The 20,194-nt window shown below is 36.1% G+C and overlaps 1 protein-coding gene across 4 annotated transcripts; it reads left to right on the plus strand.

The window, feature by feature from the left end:
• The first annotated feature begins 891 nt into the window (after positions 1-891).
• Positions 892-3,665, plus strand: LOC109156412 (actin-like). 4 transcript variants are annotated; one of them, XM_019304266.1, is made up of 5 exons: positions 892-1,007; positions 1,523-1,595; positions 2,179-2,572; positions 2,694-3,307; positions 3,393-3,665. In XM_019304266.1, exons 2-5 carry the CDS (start codon positions 1,536-1,538, stop codon positions 3,456-3,458), a joined length of 1,134 nt encoding a protein of 377 aa, XP_019159811.1. In that variant the 5' UTR covers positions 892-1,007; positions 1,523-1,535; the 3' UTR covers positions 3,459-3,665. The 4 variants fall into 4 exon arrangements, with proteins under 4 accessions (XP_019159811.1, XP_019159807.1, XP_019159810.1 ...); XM_019304262.1 differs by lacking the exon at positions 892-1,007 and adding an exon at positions 1,033-1,128; XM_019304265.1 differs by lacking the exon at positions 892-1,007 and adding an exon at positions 1,059-1,164.
• Positions 3,666-20,194: the final 16,529 nt, after the last annotated feature.

Here is a 20,194-nt window from a genome sequence, read left to right on the forward strand (position 1 = left end):
TAATGAGACAAGGTGTGGGGTTTTTATATCAAATAAACCCCCCAACCGCACCCCCTAAATCGGGGGTGGTTGGATCTACCGGTTTGACCACGTCCTGGCCCAAAACCGGGTCCAAAGCGCGCCCGAGCTCATTATGGGGAGGAAGCTCGACCCCAGCTTAGCTCAACATGGACCGGCTCAGCCTAGCCGAGCTCCTTGTGGCCTGAGCTCGGCCTAGCTGAGCTCCTTAGGCCGAGGTGATCACGACCCAAGCACCCTGGGTTGAGGTAGCTTGGGCCGTGGTGCCTTGTGCTAAGGTGCCCCTGGTCCGTCTCCAATAGTTATGTTGTGCAACCGTGTGCACCATGCAAAACGATGTCGTTTTGACTAAAAACGCGCGTCCTATTTAAAAAAAAAAAAATCAGTTTCGATTCCCCTCAACAGCATTATTGTGGATATATAGTTATGAATTATTGTGGATATATAGTTATGAATTCATGGATATTTAGTTCATTCATTGTGGATATTTAGTTCATTCATTGTGGATATTTAGTTCATTCATTCTGGATTTTGTGTTATTCATTCACTGTGGATATATAGTTATGAGTTTGTAGATATATAATTCAAATTATGCACAAAAAAATGCTATTGCCGGGAATCAAACCTGATTTTTTTTTTTTTTAAGTGGAACGCGCGTTTTTAGTCAAAACGACGTCGTTTTTGCAACCGTGTGCACCATACATGATACACACGGTTGCACAGCATAATTTGCGGGTCCGTCTCCTCGAATCGATTCACACAGAGCATAATATATCCATCATCTCTATTTCTTATTTTTTAAACCAAAAAAAAATATAAAAATAAATATATTCTTTATTTTTATTCTTGTTATTTTGTGAGTAGAAGCATTGAAATAGCCTAAAAGGGAGTACAATATAAGCAAAATTGTGGATACAATGAATGGACAAAAAACAATTGCGACCCACGGACCACTCAACGACCCAGATGGTCTAGCCCGACATGTGCGGGTTAACGGGTAATTGGGTTTCGATTACAAAATCCGCTCCATTCTTTGTTTTCTCAATTACTCTCCTCTCTCTTTTCCTCTCCTCTACAGATTCAAATCCTACATACCTCTAAGGTGGAAAGGTTGTTCATTTTAATTTTCCAATTCTCTGTTTTTGGGTATGAGATCTAATGTAATGTCCTCTTTGCATATTCATTTCAATGCTTTTCCATTTTTTTTTGTTTTGTCTTTTTGATTGCATTAAGATTACAAGATGAAAAGGACAAGGTTGCATATTCATAACCTTTCCAATTCAAGAAATGGGAGGTTTTTTCATTTGTGCAATATTTGGTTTTTTAAATTGCTATGTCAAATTTATGGTTCCTTGTTGAAAATGAGAGGATATGGTTGTCATCTATAATTATGTCCATGAGTTGAAGATTTACCTCATAATGTGGAATGTTCAATGCAGAAGGAAATTTTATTGTTAATTTTGTGTAGATTTGTTCTGATTTTAGAGCTTTCAAATTTTTATAGTTTTTGATTGAAGATGGCAGAAGGTGAGGATATTCAGCCGCTTGTTTGTGATAATGGGACTGGAATGGTTAAGGTATCAATAGGATCTTTTATTTGAATCTTTCAAGCATCAATCAAATCAATGTAGATGATAGTATGATATACTCTTTATTACCATCAATGTTGCAAAAATCCCGGCCGGCCGCCTAGCGGATCACCATAATCGGTGATCTAGGCGCCTGGCCGGCTAGGCGGCCAACTCGGCTGCCTAAGTTCCGTCTAGGCCACCTAGGCACTAACTGCCTAGGCCTCCTAGGCACCAACTAGGTCGCCTAGTCGGCCAATTAACTATTGTTCTATTCTTTTTTAAATGAGTTATTTCACTGAAAATAACATCGTTTTGAGAGAAAAACCCTAAATTGTTCAAACTCTAGATGTTTTTTAGGTTAATATTTAATATTTTAGTATTAACTATTAAAGTATTAAATAGTTTATAATTATCAAGTCTTAAAAAATTAAACAAATTCTTTTAAAAATAAAAGATACACGGGCGACTAGGCGCCGATTAATCCCCGCCTAGGCGCTAGGCACTCCCTGAGCTCCCCGTGCCTAGCGATTTTTTCAACCATGATTACCATATATCCATCATTTACTGTCTTTTTGATTCCGATTGTTAGGCTGGATTTGCTGGGGATGATGCTCCCAGGGCTGTGTTTCCAAGTATTGTCGGTCGCCCACGCCACACCGGTGTGATGGTTGGAATGGGCCAGAAAGATGCTTATGTTGGGGATGAAGCTCAATCCAAGCGTGGTATCCTAACTCTCAAGTACCCGATTGAGCATGGCATTGTGAACAATTGGGATGACATGGAGAAGATTTGGCATCATACTTTTTATAATGAACTTCGCGTGGCACCAGAGGAGCACCCCGTGCTGCTAACTGAGGCGCCTCTTAACCCAAAGGCTAACCGTGAGAAGATGACCCAAATCATGTTTGAGACATTTAACGCCCCTGCAATGTATGTTGCCATCCAAGCTGTTCTATCTCTATATGCCAGTGGTCGTACCACAGGTAACCCGTTTTGACCTTTTCTGTTTGTTTGTGTAGTGTTATCTCGTGTTTGAAAATTGGTTGTTGAAATGAAACATGTGTTGGTATTAGATGCTATGTTCTTGTAATTTGTTTGATGCAGGTATTGTGTTGGACTCTGGAGATGGTGTGAGTCACACTGTCCCAATCTATGAAGGATATGCTCTGCCACATGCCATCCTACGTATTGATTTAGCCGGTCGTGATCTCACTGACAATCTGATGAAAATCTTAACCGAGCGTGGGTACTCATTTACCACATCAGCGGAGCGTGAAATTGTGAGGGACATGAAGGAGAAGCTGTCATATATAGCTCTAGATTTTGAACAGGAACTGGAATCGTCAAAAACTAGCTCTTCCGTGGAGAAGAGCTACGAGCTGCCGGACGGGCAGGTGATCACCATCGGCAATGAGCGTTTCCGGTGCCCGGAGGTGCTTTTCCAGCCTTCCATGATCGGAATGGAAGCCGCGGGGATCCACGAGACCACCTACAACTCCATCATGAAGTGCGATGTTGACATCAGGAAGGATCTTTATGGAAATATTGTCCTTAGCGGTGGCACCACCATGTTCACCGGGATTGCTGATAGAATGAGCAAAGAAATCACTGCCCTCGCCCCAAGCAGTATGAAAATCAAGGTTGTTGCTCCACCTGAAAGGAAGTACAGTGTCTGGATTGGAGGCTCCATTTTGGCATCTCTGAGTACTTTCCAGCAGGTGAGTCAGTTCATGCAAATTTCAATTCCCATCCATTTCCCGTTTCTCAAGTTAGATTTTACTTACAATTGTTGTCATGTGGCAGATGTGGATTGCAAAGGCAGAGTATGATGAATCCGGTCCCTCAATTGTCCACAGGAAGTGTTTCTAATTGTTAGAGAAAAAATTTAATTTATCTCTTTTCTTTCTCCCTTATTCGTTTCATCTCCATGTTGTTTGCTATTAGAACAACGGCCGGAGAATGTTTAGAAATGGTAGGATAAAAATCCAGATTCTGGATGTTACTTTTTTGTTTTTCATGTCTGGTTGTTGAACCTTTTCCTATATATATATATATACAGTTAAATCGTTCCGTTTATAATGAATGAATTTGTATAAGCTTTCCCCATTTCCTGCCATTATTAGCATTTTTCTTCCAGATATGTCATTGCTAGCAAAGAAAACGCAAGGGAGGAGCATTGAGCAGAAAATGGGTAATGCTACACATCTATCTACAGTCATCTCCAAAAAATATGGCTTTCAATATAGAATTTAGATATTGATTTTCAGTTTGATGATGCAGGTTATATTATATAGCAGCACAAACAAGTGATATAACATTGCCATGGTGCTTGAGGGCTTGGTTATCCGAGGAAAGAGTGCGGGTGGCACCATTCCTGAAGGAAGCCTCGCAGCTATCGCCACCTTTCTCCACGGTCGAGGCTGCTGACGCGACGTCGTTCACAACATCTGCGGCTGGACGAGAGTCGAGAAGCTCAGACGCGGCCTCTAACGCTGCCACGGCCGCGCTATAGTAATTCGAGCACTGAAAATAAGCCACTGTCAAGTCGGGATGATTATTTGGGTCTGTGAGAAGATCGTTGATCTTCGCACCAGTCGCCAAGGCATTTTCGGCCGCTTCTATGACCGCGGTTTTCAGTAGAGTATCCAGTGACTGAGAAGGACTTGTGACCAGAACTTCAAGGCAGAAATTTGTATCACTGGCTTTGGCACACAGATTCTCTATGGGTTGCTGACTGGTGGTTGGTTTCACAGAGAGAAACAGAAGCCATAGTGTTAGGGTTAGGATGGAAAAGTTGGCCATTGTTTTAGTGGATTGTAATTTGTAATGGAAATTGTTATTGTTAGTGTTTATATAGCGTCAGAGTCATTGAGTGAAATGCTATGCATGGTAAGAAATTAACGTAATCAGAAAGAGAGATTCAGCCAAATCATTGTAAATATATGCTGATGATTATCAGAGGTGAAAGAATATCTCTGGTTAAAAAGTGAGTTGTTGTAAGAATACAGTATTCAAATGTTCATCAAATATTTTATTGGATATGTTTTGTCTAACTAATCCAGAGAGTAAACACATATTAAGAATAATTACATGTGAAATAAGATATTTTAATATCTTACCAAGTTGGTTATCTTCTCCAAACGCGACTGGCGATTGACGATCATTGATCGCTGGTATTTGACATGAATTGGGTCAGATATTTGCCGCAGGTTCGTTGGAATTGGCCGGAGCCTTACAACACGTTTGGTTCACAAAATGAATTTGGAGGGAATAGGAATACGTTTGGTTCACAAAATGAATTTGGAGGGAATAGGAATGCTTCCACATGGAATGGAATAGGTAAGGAATTTGGAGGGAATAGGAATACGTTTGGTTCACAAAATGAATTTGGAGGGAATAGGAATGCTTCCACATGGAATGGAATAGGTAAGGAATAGAATATGAATTGTATTCTGTTGTTTGGTTGGTTGAAGGAATAGACTTTAGTAATTGTATTCCAGTGTTTGGTTGGTTAAAGGAATAGAAATGGAATAGGTTTTAAAGACATAAATACCCTTATACATAATAATAATAATAATAATAATAATAATAATAAATATGATTATGATATATTGAATGTTATATATATATATATATATATATATATATATATATATATATATATATATATATATATATATATATATATAAACTCTCAAGGTTGGTATTTTGAGAAAATACTTTTCTTTTCTCAAAATGCTAATTGCAAATGCTACAAAATGTGTGTGTGTGTGTGTATATATATATATATATATATATATATATATATATATATATATATATATATATAGGGAAGGATTTATATAATACACTATATTTATTAAATAAATATAAATATTATATAATGTGCAAAGGGTATTTTTGGTATTTGTGATATAAAAGTTATTCCCAAGGGCATGGGAATAGCTAATACCAAGGCCCCCCTAGGAATGGCTATTCCCCTTGCGAAGGTTATAGCTCATTCCTAGGCATGCTATTCCCATGGCAAAATGATCCAACCAAACGATAGAATAGGTCTATTCCAAGGAATGTTATTCCATTCCTGACCTATTTCATGAACCAAACATACCCCTTAGGAATGACTATTCACTTTGCGAAGGTAATAGCTCATTCCTAGGCATGCTATTCCCATGGCAAAATGATCCAACCAAACGATGGAATAGGTCTATTCCAAGGAATGTTATTCCATTCCTGACCTATTCCATGAACCAAACATGCCATTAGTGACATGCTATTACAGGTCACCAATAGGTTTGTGAGTTTCATTGCTCCAAAATAATATATTTGTGAGTTTAATTACAACTTTTAAAATTTTAAGAACCTAATTGACTTCTTGGATAAAATTTAGGGTCTTATTTTACCTTTTTCCTCTTTTTTTTTTTTTTTTTGTAAACTGAAAATATTCTTATTAATTATTTAGTTCTATGTGTTTGAATTAATTGGTGGATTTACATAGAATTATTAGAGAATTTGTATTTGTGAAATAAGAATGCAGGGAGGAACAGTGGATAGAAGCTTCAAAGCTTCAGGTTGAAAATAGGAAGCTGACTATCATGAACCTCTTGTTTGAAAATTTGAAAAATAATTTACAAAAAATGACTATTTTTTGAGAAATAATTTAATTTTTTTAATGTTTAGCTGAAAATTATATTCTTTTGTTTGGTTCATTTTTTTTAAATGAACATATTATTTGTTATATAATAATAATAGTAATAATAATAATAATAATAATAATAATAATAATAATAATAATAATAATAAGTGGGAGAAAATTTCAATTTTGGTCATATGATTATATGGGTCTTGTTAATTTCAGTCCTTGACTTTTAAAGTGTCAATTTAGTACCTTAACTATGCAATTTTTGTCACTCCGACCAAATTGCCGGCCAAATCTCCCCGAAAAATTTTAATTTGTTAAAATAATGAGAGTATTTTGATCATTTCACGTCTCTTTTCTTCTTCCCAGACGAGTCCATCCCTTCCACTCCCGTTTCCGGTGAATGCAATGAAGTAAAATGATGGGGAAAGGAAGCTTGATGATATTAAAGATAGGGTTTAGAGGGAGAAAGAACGCCGGAAACGGGAGAGAAAGAGATGGACTCGTTAGAGAAGAAGAAAAGAGGTGTGAAACGACCAAAATATCCTCATTATTTTAACTATTAAAATTTTTCGGCGAAATTTGGCCGACAATTTGACCGGAGTCACTAAAATTGACAAATATTGCATAGTTAAAGTACTAAAATGACACTTTTGAAAGTCAGGGACTGAAATTAACAACACCCTTATAGTCAGATGACCAAAATTGAAATTCCCTCTAATAAGTGGTGGTAATAATAATTTGGAAACTAGTATGAAAAGAGATGAGAGAACAGATAAATATGGAAAACAAATAATCCAAAAAAAGTTTCCGACTAAAAATTTAGAAAAACATTTTCAACCATCTTGGGTTTTTGTTTTTCCGATCCTAATGAATATTTTCTTTTGATTTCAGTTTTCTTTAATACCCAACTTGGTTGGCCTGAGTGGTTGTGCACTCTTATCCCTTAAGAGAGATTTAGAGTTTGAACCCCTCTCGTATAGAAAAACCACCCTAATTGGGCTAGTATGGTACGAATGAGAATTAGTCTAAGACACCTATCTAACATAAAAACATGAATTCTCAAAACCTGTTGTAATCCATTTGACCTTTAGCGTTTATCTCGGTGAATTGAGACAATGAGCAGGAAAATAGAGAGACAACACTAGATTGCACAAAGGAATTCTTATTCAACCTCTTCCCCATGTACAAATGGTATATATAATATACAAATATACATGATAAGCATAATGACAAACCGTTACATCCGTTACACTAATAATGTCCACTTAATACATATATTTATAACACTCCCCAATCGTGCCTCGTTAAAAACTTGCTAGGAAAACCCTGTGGGAAAAAACCTAGACAAGAAAAGAGTACAAGATTTATGGGCAATTATATTCATGCCTCGTTAAAAACTTCACTAGGAAAACCACGTGGGAAAAACCTAGTTGAAGAAAAGAGTACATGATATTTGTAAAGAACATATATTGTATTGGTTGCCTCATTAAAAACCTTAACTTAAGAAAACCCTGTGGGAAAAACTTAGTTAAGGGAAAAAGAATATACCATAAGCCTTCAGGGCATAATCTGCATAATCTTCAGGATTTTGGAGTTTGTTCATTTATTAACCAATTATTTTGCAACTTTCCCCATTGTCATTACAATATCATACTCATGCCTTGTTAAAACCACACTAGAAAACTCATTGGGAAAACCTAGTGAGGAAAAGAGTACATGGTATGTATATGCTGCAAAAAGTATAACTATTATTCCTTTTAAGACCCAATCTACATGATTGACCAATCTACAGGATTGACTCGAGTGAATGTACTTCTCGTCTCCCCCTGAAGATAACAATCTTCAAGTTCTAAATAGCTTAAATATAATGATTTTTCTTTACCTACACATATCAATCTTATGGATATTTTGTAGGTATACATTTGCTAACTTGTCACTAGAGCAAACCTTCTGAACAAATATTTTATCACTCTTCTGGAGTTATGTGGATCAAGGTATTTTATATCATAAAAAACTATATACGTTTTTATCTGTAACAAGTATGATGACTTCATGCCAAAAAGCATCAATACGGGTATTTGTACCTTGATTTGCTATTCGTTATCTCATCTCATAACTTAACATCATCAAACTCTTTATATATTTCATTGATGTTTACACCATAAATACTGACTGAGATAATAAATAAGTCCATTATCAACTCTTTATTGAGCACATAATGGTACATATTATTCCTTCTATATGAGGTTAATAACCCCATTCGCAACTCTTTAAAAAGTAAATAATGGCACTTAATAATACTTAAGTAAATTCTCATTTCGGGAATTATAAATCCATTAGGGATTTTTCAAGATAAACCAGAGGATATATTTAGGATTTTTTCAAGAGGAAACGATATTTGAGTTTTCCAATCACATATAACATTACTAGGCATGTTTATGATAATATATTTTCATACTTTGTTCTGGGGGAGAAAATACCTTTAGTCAATTTATTGACTATAAGAAAGATCATAGTTAGTAACTTACTAACTTTTATACTTCTTATTTTGTGATTTTCATTCATCACATTTTGAGAAAATCCATCAATGATTTTAAATATAAGTAACAAGTTACCTATAAATATGTGATAACTATAACTATTAGCTACATATCTAATTTATTTACTGCTAGTTTTATTGAATAGCGGAATATAAAGCCATGACTAATATTGGGTCTCTGCGAAAACCCTCAACTTGCCTTTTATTAGCGAATTCTGATTTGTATGCCTTAATTGCTATTTTCTATGAAAACAGTTAGCACGCTGCAGGCGTTATACTACTATTTTCATTTCTGGATCCAGATTTTATGAGTAATAGAGGCAAAATATGTTGTCGACAACTGTAACAGCTTTGTAAATATCTTTTATACACATGACAATTTTGTATCAACCAAATATATGGCATTTTCCAAGAGTATTTGGATTTGGTTGTTCCGCTTCCCCAGTATTTTAGTTATTTGGTGCACCTACAATTTTACTGGGGGGTTTCGCCTTCTAGACGAATATCTTCAAGATAAAATTTCTATATTTCTGGAGTGATGAAATTTCTATACTAGATCTAGTTTTGTAAATTCTTAAATCAATATATGCTTCTGGCATAATGGTAGAGATGTTTAGTCCTAGTTGTGGATTTCAACTCTTAAAATATTTTCTATGGACTTAGTCACTCATTGAGATTTCTAGCAGATAATTTGTTCAATGACTGAACTTCTGGTTCTATAAGGCTAGTACATGGGTTTGAAGATTTTTATCAATTTCTCAGCATTTAATTAATTAGAAATTTCAAATCTCCCCCTAATGCCGAGAAAATATCTTATAATGCAACCAACATCACTGTTGATTTCTGGGATATAGCTAGAAGGGTTGCATACTAAAAAATGAACGCAGATAGGGAAATGCATCATGTACTAGCGTATGTGATATGTAGTGGATCAGCATATTGATTTTTCAATTTTGAAGGTCCCCAACAAAATATTTCCTCCAAAATTGCTTAATTTGCTTTCCGAACAAAGTTGTATTAAGATTTAGAACTTTGGTTAAAAAAATGATATTGTCTATTTTAAATAATTGTTTCATGACAATTAGAGAAACAAGTAGAGTAACATTGCCTTCTCACAAATTTCAAAATTGACATGAATAGCCAATATAAAAAAAATGTCGTTAATAATATGGGCAATAATATGACCATCATAGTTGACAATGAGATCTGCATACACCAAATATCCTTCAGGGATTTACTTAGGGTCTATAGATCCTTGTATAGAGGGAAAAAAGACATGTAGCTAAAGTCACACTACTAGCAACTGAATTTTGGCTATCAACACTAACATTTTTAGCAATAAAATGACCAGTACTTGGCAAATTCATGGCTAACTTGACCATGATTCAAATTAGCCCCACTATCATTAGAATTAACCAAAGGACTTTGCCCATTCAAGGAGCTAATAGTACGGCCAGTAGCATCATGAACAACATGAGCATCACTAACCAAATTATTAAGAGCATGATTAATGCCAACATTATGAGCATTATTACCACTATCAAAATGCGAATGAAAATTCGTTTGATAAGAAATACCGTAGTTATAATCACACTTTGGATAATAGGTTAGCATTATGCATATGTTACTCCAAGGGCAGCAATAAGCATTCATGCGAATATCATAAAGAATTAAACATAGAATACTTAGCTTTAAATTTAATGTGTAACAAAGTTTGGCAGGATGACAACTGGCCTCCTGTATTCACCCATTACCGCCTCCTCATGCTTGTTTCTGTCGCATCTTATGGTCTCTCTTCACAGGCCCTCCTTGGTCGAAATAAACTACCGAGACGCCGTGAATAGGGAGGCATGCATGAGTTGCTGGATCGCCAAACGATCCTCGGAATCACTGCTATTGACGGACAGCAACCAACAGGGGGATCGATCCACCGCCGTAGTTGATCGAATGCTTTAGAGTTCAGTCGCCGATCGATCAAAGAGTTCGAAGGCCCATCAGCGATCGGCGATCAACATAAACCACCGGCATCCCTGAGCAGATTCCAGATCCGCCGCTGTAGACTCCGATTTCGTAGGACCGCCATCGCTGATTGCCAAGCAGCGCCGCCGCCGATCGTCGTCTCCAAGCACAGATCTACCGTCAAACAGCGCTGATCCTCGTCTCCAAGCAGCGTTGCCATTGCCAAAAACAAAATTTGATGATATTTTGGAAATTAAAAGGAGGTTGCGAGTATATTCATGCGCATATATCATTGGTAAATGATCAGATCACATATTGATATTCATGTCCATAAGACCACAAATATATCATTTTATGAAGCTTAAAAAAATATGTAAATATATGTGTAATCTGTTAAAGTACCAAAAGCATAAGATACTTAGCTTTTACCGGTGAGTGAATCATTTTCGTAGACCTTTAAGAGATGTTCTTCTCTAAACAATTTTCCAGCAAACTGCACAGTATCAAATTAAATTGAAGCCGCAAGTCGTCTTTCTTGATATTTGTTTAACACCCATTTCCCATTGGTCATCCGGATTGGATACCGGACGACGAAGAAGAGTATGAGATGGAAGAATCGATGCTGACAGAGCCAGAGATAGACACAGCTTTGTAGTTGATCCAGTTGAGCAGCGATTCCGATAGCCGCGTCAGATGCAACAACGGCGGCCATCAAATAAAACTCAGGCCATACAAACGAGGAAATTCAGTATTGCTATACAATCAAACGCAACAAATTGTTGAACAGAGAATGAATCAAACTCAAGCCATAACATTTAGGATGTAGAGCAAAGAGCTGATAATGTGTTGTAATCCATTTGACCTTTAGCGTTTATCTCGGTGAATTGAGACAATGAGCAGGAAAGTAAATAGCAAAGGAAAATAGAGAGACAACACTAGATTGCACAAAGGAATTCTTATTCAACCTCTTCCCCATGTACAAATGCTACAACGTATATATAATATACAAATATACAAATGTAATAATGGGTACAATAATGATAAGCATAATGACAAACCGTTACATCCGTTACACTAATAATGTCCACTTAATACATATATTTATAACAAAACCATGTTATGTACGGAGTATTAGATACGGACAAAATAATAATTTATTTTTTGTTTTGAAATATATTAAATCCAAATTAGGACAGGCTCGGTACCTCGTCAGATAATATTGAGACAAATATTATTGTGTGATCATATTTTGTATATTAGTATTTTCACCTGTGTGTTGTACGGAATGAATTTGTTATAATACTTTAAAAATATTTGAATGGATATACAAATATAAATTATAACAACGAATATTATCCAATTACCCGTGCGATCCGCGTGCGATGCGCGGATATTTTTTTATATATATATATATTTAGATAATAAAATTATAACACTTTAAAAATATTTGAATCGATATATGTAAAATACAAACAAAGAATAAAAAGGAGAATTGATTATGTATTATCTCTTGTGTCTAAACCTCAATACAAGCACTCTATTTATAGTGCCAATAAGATGATGAAGAGTTAATACAAAGAAAACAAAGAGACACATGGGAAACCCAACATGGGAAACCCAAGATACACATGGGAAAACCCAAGAGACACATGGGAAAACAAAGAGATACATTATTATTAATATAGATGATTAATATCATCAAATATCTCAACACCCCCCCCCCCCCTCAAGTTGGAGCATGCGGATCTGAAATGCCCAACTTGCGAAGAAGAAATTCAAATTGCCTTTGCCCTAGAGCCTTTGCGAAGATATCAGCTAATTGCGAATTGGTAGGAATGTAGGAAGGGAAGATCAAACCATCTTTAATTGCATCGTGGACAAAATGACAATCCACTTCAATGTGTTTTGTGCGTTCATGAAAGACTGGATTCTTTGCAATATGAAGAGCCGATTGACTGTCACAAAATAACTTTATGGTTTTGGGATGATGAACCCCCAGACTTAACAACAAGCCCTTTAACCATTTGAGTTCACAAGTAACGGCTACCATGGATCTGTATTCTGCTTCTGCGGAAGAACGAGAAACAGTAGTTTGTTTCTTTGTTTTCCACGAGATTGGAGAATGGCTAAGAAAAACTAACCAACCCGTAAGCAATCGCCGAGTAGTAGGACATGCGGCCCAATCTAAATCACACCATCCCTGTAGCGTTAAATCACAGTCTGCTCGTAGGAGAATCCCTTGACCCGGTGTACCTTTCAAATAACGGACAACTCTTAAAGCTGCCTCCCAGTGCGCATCATGTGGTTCTTGCATGAATTGAGACAACACATGAACAGAGTATGCGAGATCCGGTCGAGTTACGGCCAAGTAGATAAGTCTTCCAACTAGACGCCGATAAGCTGCCGGATTAGAGAAAATTGGTCCACTAGCTAGGCCGAGTTTGTGGTTTTGCTCAATAGGAACATTAACCGGCTTGGCCCCCAACAATCCTGCTTCAGAAATAACATCAAGTGTATATTTCCTTTGACACAAAAACAGTCCAGAGGCGCTACGAGCAACCTCAATACCCAGAAAGTACTTTAGAGTGCCGAGATCTTTCATATGAAAACAATCACTGAGATAAGCCTTAAATGTCTTTAGAGCAGCAGAATCATTCCCAGAAATGATGAGATCATCGACATAAACAAGTACATTTATCTGAATTCCACCTCGAGTAAAGGTGAATAAGGAGTAGTCTGAATAGGATTGTAAGAAACCATACCCTTTCAAGGCCGTAACAAGTTTCGCAAACCAGCACCTCGGTGCTTGCTTTAATCCATACAAGGACTTGCGCAATCGACACACTAATTTAGGATCGGATGCCTCAAAGCCTGGGGGAAGCTTCATATACACCTCTTCATCGAGATTACCGTGCAGAAAAGCATTATGCACATCCATCTGATGTAGTTCCCAATTTTTAGAGGCGGCAATGGCAAGAAGTGCACGAACAGTAGTCATTTTGGCAACAGGAGCAAAAGTTTCAGTGTAATCGATGCCTTCTTCCTGATGATTACCAAGAGCCACTAATCTTGATTTGAGTCTTTCAATCGACCCATTTGAGTTATATTTGATTTGATACACCCAATGACTCCCAAGAGCCCTTTTCCCAGGTGGGAGATGTTCAAGAGTCCAAGTTTGATTGTCTTCGAGGGCCCGAATTTCATTTGTCATAGATTCTTTCCAACCGCTATGTGTCATCGCCTCTTTAAAAGATTTTGGTTCTTTTTCAGAAAGAATTGCTGCCATAAAGGTTCTGTATGGCAGAGAAAAATTGTCACAATTAATGTAATGTGCTAAAGGATAAGGAGTACCTGAGGGAGACTGTGGAGACGGTGTGACGAAGGATGGACTTTTAACAACAGTAGAATTAATAACATAGTCGCGCATCCACACTGAAGGAACTTTATTTCTCATACCCCGACCCATCTCAACATTCTGATCTTGGTTATTCGGAACAAGATTACTAGTGTGTTGTTCAGGCTGTGAGCTGAACTCGGGTATGGAGTCTGACTCAGGCTGAGACGTTGGCTCGGGTGTAAAGCTTGGCTCAGGTTGAGGGTCTGGCTCGTTTGGGGAGCTGGGTTCCTCCTCATCAATGATTGCAGAAAAATCTTCATGAACAAATTCTTCATGAGGAATGGTAGTCGTATCCGCGAGGGGAAATGGAAAAACATCCTCAAAAAATTTCACATCACGGGAAACAAAAAATTCTTTGGTTTCAAGATCATACAGCTTCCAACCCTTTTTCCCAAACGGATATCCCATAAAGATGCACTTTCGACTTTTACTAGCAAATTTATCGCCTTGTTCTTTTTGATTGTGAGCAAAGCACAGACACCCAAAAACACGAATTGTGTTGTAAGATGGAGGACTACCAAAGAGAAGTTCATAGGAACTTTTGTTATCAAGCAACGGTGTTGGTGTCCGATTGATCAGATGTGCGGCCGCAAGAACACATTCTCCCCAAAAATAAATTGGCAAACCAGCTTGAAATCGCAAAGCTCTCGCTACATTGAGAATATGTTTATGTTTCCGCTCAACCCTACCATTTTTTTGAGGAGTTCCCACACAAGAAGTGTGAAATAAAATTCCAGTGGCAGAAAAAAATTCACGCAAGCAATGGAATTCAGTACCGTTGTCACTCTGAACGACTTTGATTGATTGAGAGAATTGTCTATCAATCATAGCGACAAAAGACAAAAACATTTTGAGAACCTCAGTTTTATCAACCATCAAATAAATCCAAACTGCTCGCGAAAAATCATCAATTATAGTCAAGAAATAACGCGCACCACAAGAGGATTGGTGTTTGTAAGGACCCCATAAATCACAATGTATTTTCTCAAATATTCGAGATGCTCTACTATTACTCAAAGGAAACTTTTCTCTTGGTTGCTTAGCACGAAAGCAAACCTCACAAGCTTTATTAAAACTTCCCACAATTCCAACAGAGGGAAGTAGCTTTACCACTTTTTCAGATGGATGACCCATTCGTTGATGCCAAAGATTAATTGAAGTTGTCACACCATTAACTGTAAGATGTTGCACTGATTCGGTTCCCTTGAAGTAGTAAAGTCCATCCCGTCTAACACCCGTTCCAATCAGCTCCCTCGATTGATCCTGTATAGCGCACATATGAGAGTTAAAGAGAACACTGCTCTGCATATCATCATTTAACTGTGAAACAGAAATAAGATTGCAACTTAAAGACGGAACATAAAGAACATGATGAAGAATAATTTTGTCTGTTAATCGAACCGAGCCTTCTTGAGTTGCAACCACTGTTTTTCCGTTAGGTAAACCAACAGGGCAATGAGATATATCTTTTGCATAAGTCATCCGAGTGGAATCACCAGTAACGTGACGAGAGGCCCCTGTGTCAATTATCCACAATCGTGCATCAAACTTACCAGTCAATTGATCATCAGAAACCTTTGTACCACTAATTAGCCCTGTTAATGCCTTCCATTGGTCCGGTGCGAATAAATGAGATGAGGGAACTCCACAGCTGTCAGTGGGCTTTTTGGTTAAAGTGGCATTGGCACGGGGAACACCTCTACCCCGTCCACTGCGTCCTCCACGCGCGTTGTTATTGCCACGATTCTCATACCAATTTGGATAGCCATGTATTTCGAAGCATTGAGATACGTCATGGCCAGATTTCTTGCAGTGAGTACAAGAGATATGAGATTTGTCTGGTTTATCAAAGCGACCATGACCCTTGCCAGAACCGGTATTGACAGCAAAACTCATAACTTCTGGTGACTTGTCTTCGGAGACTGTAGTTGAGCGAATTGTCTCTTCTTGGAGTACCATTTGATAAGCACGGTCAAGAGATGGTAATGGATCTATGGACAGAATATTAGTGCGAACTTGTGCATAATACTCTGAACAAAGACCCATTAAAAATTGATGTAGCTTGCTATTTTCTCGTCGTGCCTCATGTTCACTGCCGGCGGTACAAGAGACACAACATGAACATTTAATAATAGGCTCATGGGTATGTAATTCTTCCCATAGTGCTGACAGCTGGCCAAAATATGTGGACACAGACATATTCTTAGACTGCTCACATTTAACAATAGATGATTTTAATTGTTGAATGCGTGGCCCATTAGTCACTGCAAATCTTTTCTCGAGAGTATCCCATAACTTTTTGGCATCCCTGTATTTAGCAAGAGAGCATTTTACCTCAGGACTAATGGTGTTCATTAGCCAAGAAATAAGCATAGTGTTGATTGTGGTCCAATCCGACTGAGAACAAGGTGGAGTCGGTCCAGTGATCGTTTCCATTAAGGAAATCAAATTTTCGTCGTGCCTCCAACGCCGTCTGTATGTTAGCAGCCCAATCATCATAATTGTTTCCGGTCAAACGTGTCGGGGTTATGAAATCACCGGTCGATCTTGAGGACCAAGGTAAAAGGAAGAGTTTGGTTCAATTTTGGGTTGAGGTTGGGGAGGCTGCGCCAGCGGTAGGTTGTCGTCGGCCATGGATGAGTTTATACGCAGGTATAAACCTTAGCGACTGATACCATGTAGAATACAAACAAAGAATAAAAAGGAGAATTGATTATGTATTATCTCTTGTGTCTAAACCTCAATACAAGCACTCTATTTATAGTGCCAATAAGATGATGAAGAGTTAATACAAAGAAAACAAAGAGACACATAGAAAACCCAAGAGACACATGGGAAACCCAACATGGGAAACCCAAGATACACATGGAAAACCCAAGAGACACATGGGAAAACAAAGAGATACATTATTATTAATATAGATGATTAATATCATCAAATATCTCAACAATATACAAATATAAATTATAACAACGAATATTACCCAATTACCTGTGCGATACGCGTGCAATGCCCGTGCGATGCACAAGTAATATTTTACAATCATTGTGGTAAATTTGCAAGATGTGATAGTTCAAGCAATAATGTTACAAATTGCGTCTGCATAAATGGATTCAAGCCGAGTGATTGGAACCAATGAAACGCGAGAAACTGACAGGAGGGGGTACCAGGAGGACTCCATTGCAATGCCAGAAGAACAACATAGATGGTGGTGAAAATGACAGGTTTCTTGAGGTTAAACACATCAAATTGCCCGATTTCGCTAATATTGATAGAAACATGAGACATCGAGAGGATTGTAAAAAGAAGTGTGAAAGAGGACTGCTCTTGCAATGCATACGCCCCGCCTGTTCCTGGTGGGATCTCCTGCATGTTATGGAGGAATGAATTGGTTGATATGATGCAATTAGATGAATTGAAGGCAGTGGGAGTACTCTTTTCGTTCGTCTTCATCCTTCCGAATTAGGTAAGTTCTAATTAAACTTTATCCTTTCAATTTAATTTCAACCAAGTTTTGATGCCTAAACTAACCATCAAATGGAACTTGTTTTGAACAGATAATAAGAGCAGCAAAAACCACAATTATTGTTGCAGTAGTTGCAGTTGCAGTCCTTGTTATTGTATCCATTTGGCTACTATGTAGCTGGCGAGCAAGAATCTGAGGTAATTAAGCTAAGGTTTGAAACATCAAGATTGAGATTTTTCATTTGGATCTTGTAATATTGTGGTTAAATTATGTGATCCCCGAACTTTTCATTTTATCAGCCAAGAAAAAAGCTGAAATTCTATATATTTGAATTATGGTTAAAAATATTGTGGTTAAATTATGGTTAAAGTTATTTGAATCTATATAAAATATAAATTATAACAACGAATATTACCCAATTACTCGTGCGATCCGCGTGCAATGCGCGTGCGATGCATGGCTATTTTTTTATTATATATATTTAGATAATAAAATTATAACATTTTAAAAATACTTTAAAAATATTTGAATCGATATACAAATATAAATTATAACAACGAATATTACTCAATTGTCTGTGCGATGCACATATAATTTTTTTTATATATTTAGATAATAAAATTAAAGATAGAATTATAAACATTTCTATATATTGTTGGACCAACCTCGGGCTCATGAAAGATTTGTCGGGGTCTTCCACAATGGGGAAAGAGTGCCACTATAATCAAGAAATATGGTGATCTTCTTCCCTTTGGGAGAATTCACTATATCATCAATATTGTTGAATAGTAATATGAATTTTAATATTGTTGTATTGTATTACAAATATGAATTTTAATGTAGAAGTAATACGAATAGAAAAATATGAAACAATATATTCAATTAGGATTTGTATTACACTATTTTATAATAATATTAGAATAGGAATTTTAATGTAGAATTGTAGTACGGATATATAGGAAATCTTAATAGTATAGAACTATTTTGGGCGGGAAATTAAAATGGAGGATTTTGTATTTATATATAGTATAGATTTTATCCCAAAATTATTATACGAATGAGAAAGTAGAAATCAATATATTTTATTAGGAAGAGAGATTTTTTAGGAATTGGGCGGGAAGTTAAAATTTCAGGATTTTGTTTTTATATATAGTATAGATTATCAAATAATGTAGTTTTAGTATATTAAAAAAATGTATTTTTTATTAAGAAAAATTACATTATTTGAATACTAAAAGTATATTATTTTTTTATAATGTACATTTAATACAAAAATAATGTTCGTTTAGTATATTAAAAATGTACTTTTTTTATGGTTCATACAACACTATATGAACCATGGTCCATACAATAATTTTCCGTATTTGGAGGTGTTCGGTATGTCTAAACGCATACCAGTTGTTATCCTTATCCCTATCCCTATATATATAAAAATGACAACATAACCATCAAAACAATTAAGGGGGCGTTTGGTTCACGGAATCTTAGATTACCCCATTTAATAGGATTACCTACAGGAAGGTAATGTGAGATTTTGGGAATGCAAGATTACCTTATGTGTTTGGTTTGGATTGTGGAATATAATATTACTTTGTTTGGTTAAGGGTTATATTTTAAGTTATATAGATCAATTTATTATAATGTCCTCAATAATACACACACACACACACACACACACACACACACACACACACACGTATTTATTTATTTATTTATATGTATGAATGTATATCAATGCTTAAATAAAAATTAAAAAAAAAACTAAATATATAAATATACACACATGTATATTTGATTACTAGTCGGGACACGCGCGTTGCGCGTTTTGCAATGGCTTTAATTGATGCCTAATAGAGATAGAAGTAAATTGTTGGGCAAATTTGTCATTTTCTAAGGTTGCAAATTGTCGAATGCTAAATAATGATCGAACAAAAAAATGTTGTAAAAAACAATTCAATTAGAATTGTAGTTTGTCATTGATAGTTATTGGTATAGATATTGACCATTATTATTATTAAAGTAACAACAACGGGTAAAAGTCTAATTTATAATTAATTTGGACAAGTTTAAATTAAACAGGTCAACATTTAAATTAATTGATAATTCAAAACATTTAATTATTATAATATGTTATTAAGAGTATTTATTACATAAAAAATTACACTATTGCATAACATATAAAAGGTTAAATAAGAAAATTAAATAAAAAATGGAAAAATTCAAATAAAAGAAAAAATATTTGATTTGCCAACAAATTCGTGTTCTTTAAAAATAACATAAATATAACACAAATTTTTAGTTGGCTGTCGAAGCAAAACACCCGCTCAGCATTGGCATGTTACAACACACCATTTTTTTTGTTCTTCCCAAAAAAGTCATCTTATAGAGTGAAAAACATGGCAAACAATTCTATCTCCAATTGTTATTTAACAACCTGCAAGAGGCCTCGTCACAGTTATTGGAAACAACTATTCATTTAAAGATTTGAGTAATTTAAGAATATACATTTATGTATATTTTGAATGACTGCAATAAAAGGCCAAGGTAGTTTTTTGCGTGCCAAAATGTCAAGTTATGCCTTTGAATATAGAATTTAGATATTGAT

This window comes from Ipomoea nil, unplaced genomic scaffold, assembly GCF_001879475.1.
Source record: "Ipomoea nil cultivar Tokyo-kokei standard unplaced genomic scaffold, Asagao_1.1 scaffold2705, whole genome shotgun sequence".
Lineage (NCBI taxonomy): Eukaryota > Viridiplantae > Streptophyta > Magnoliopsida > Solanales > Convolvulaceae > Ipomoea > Ipomoea nil.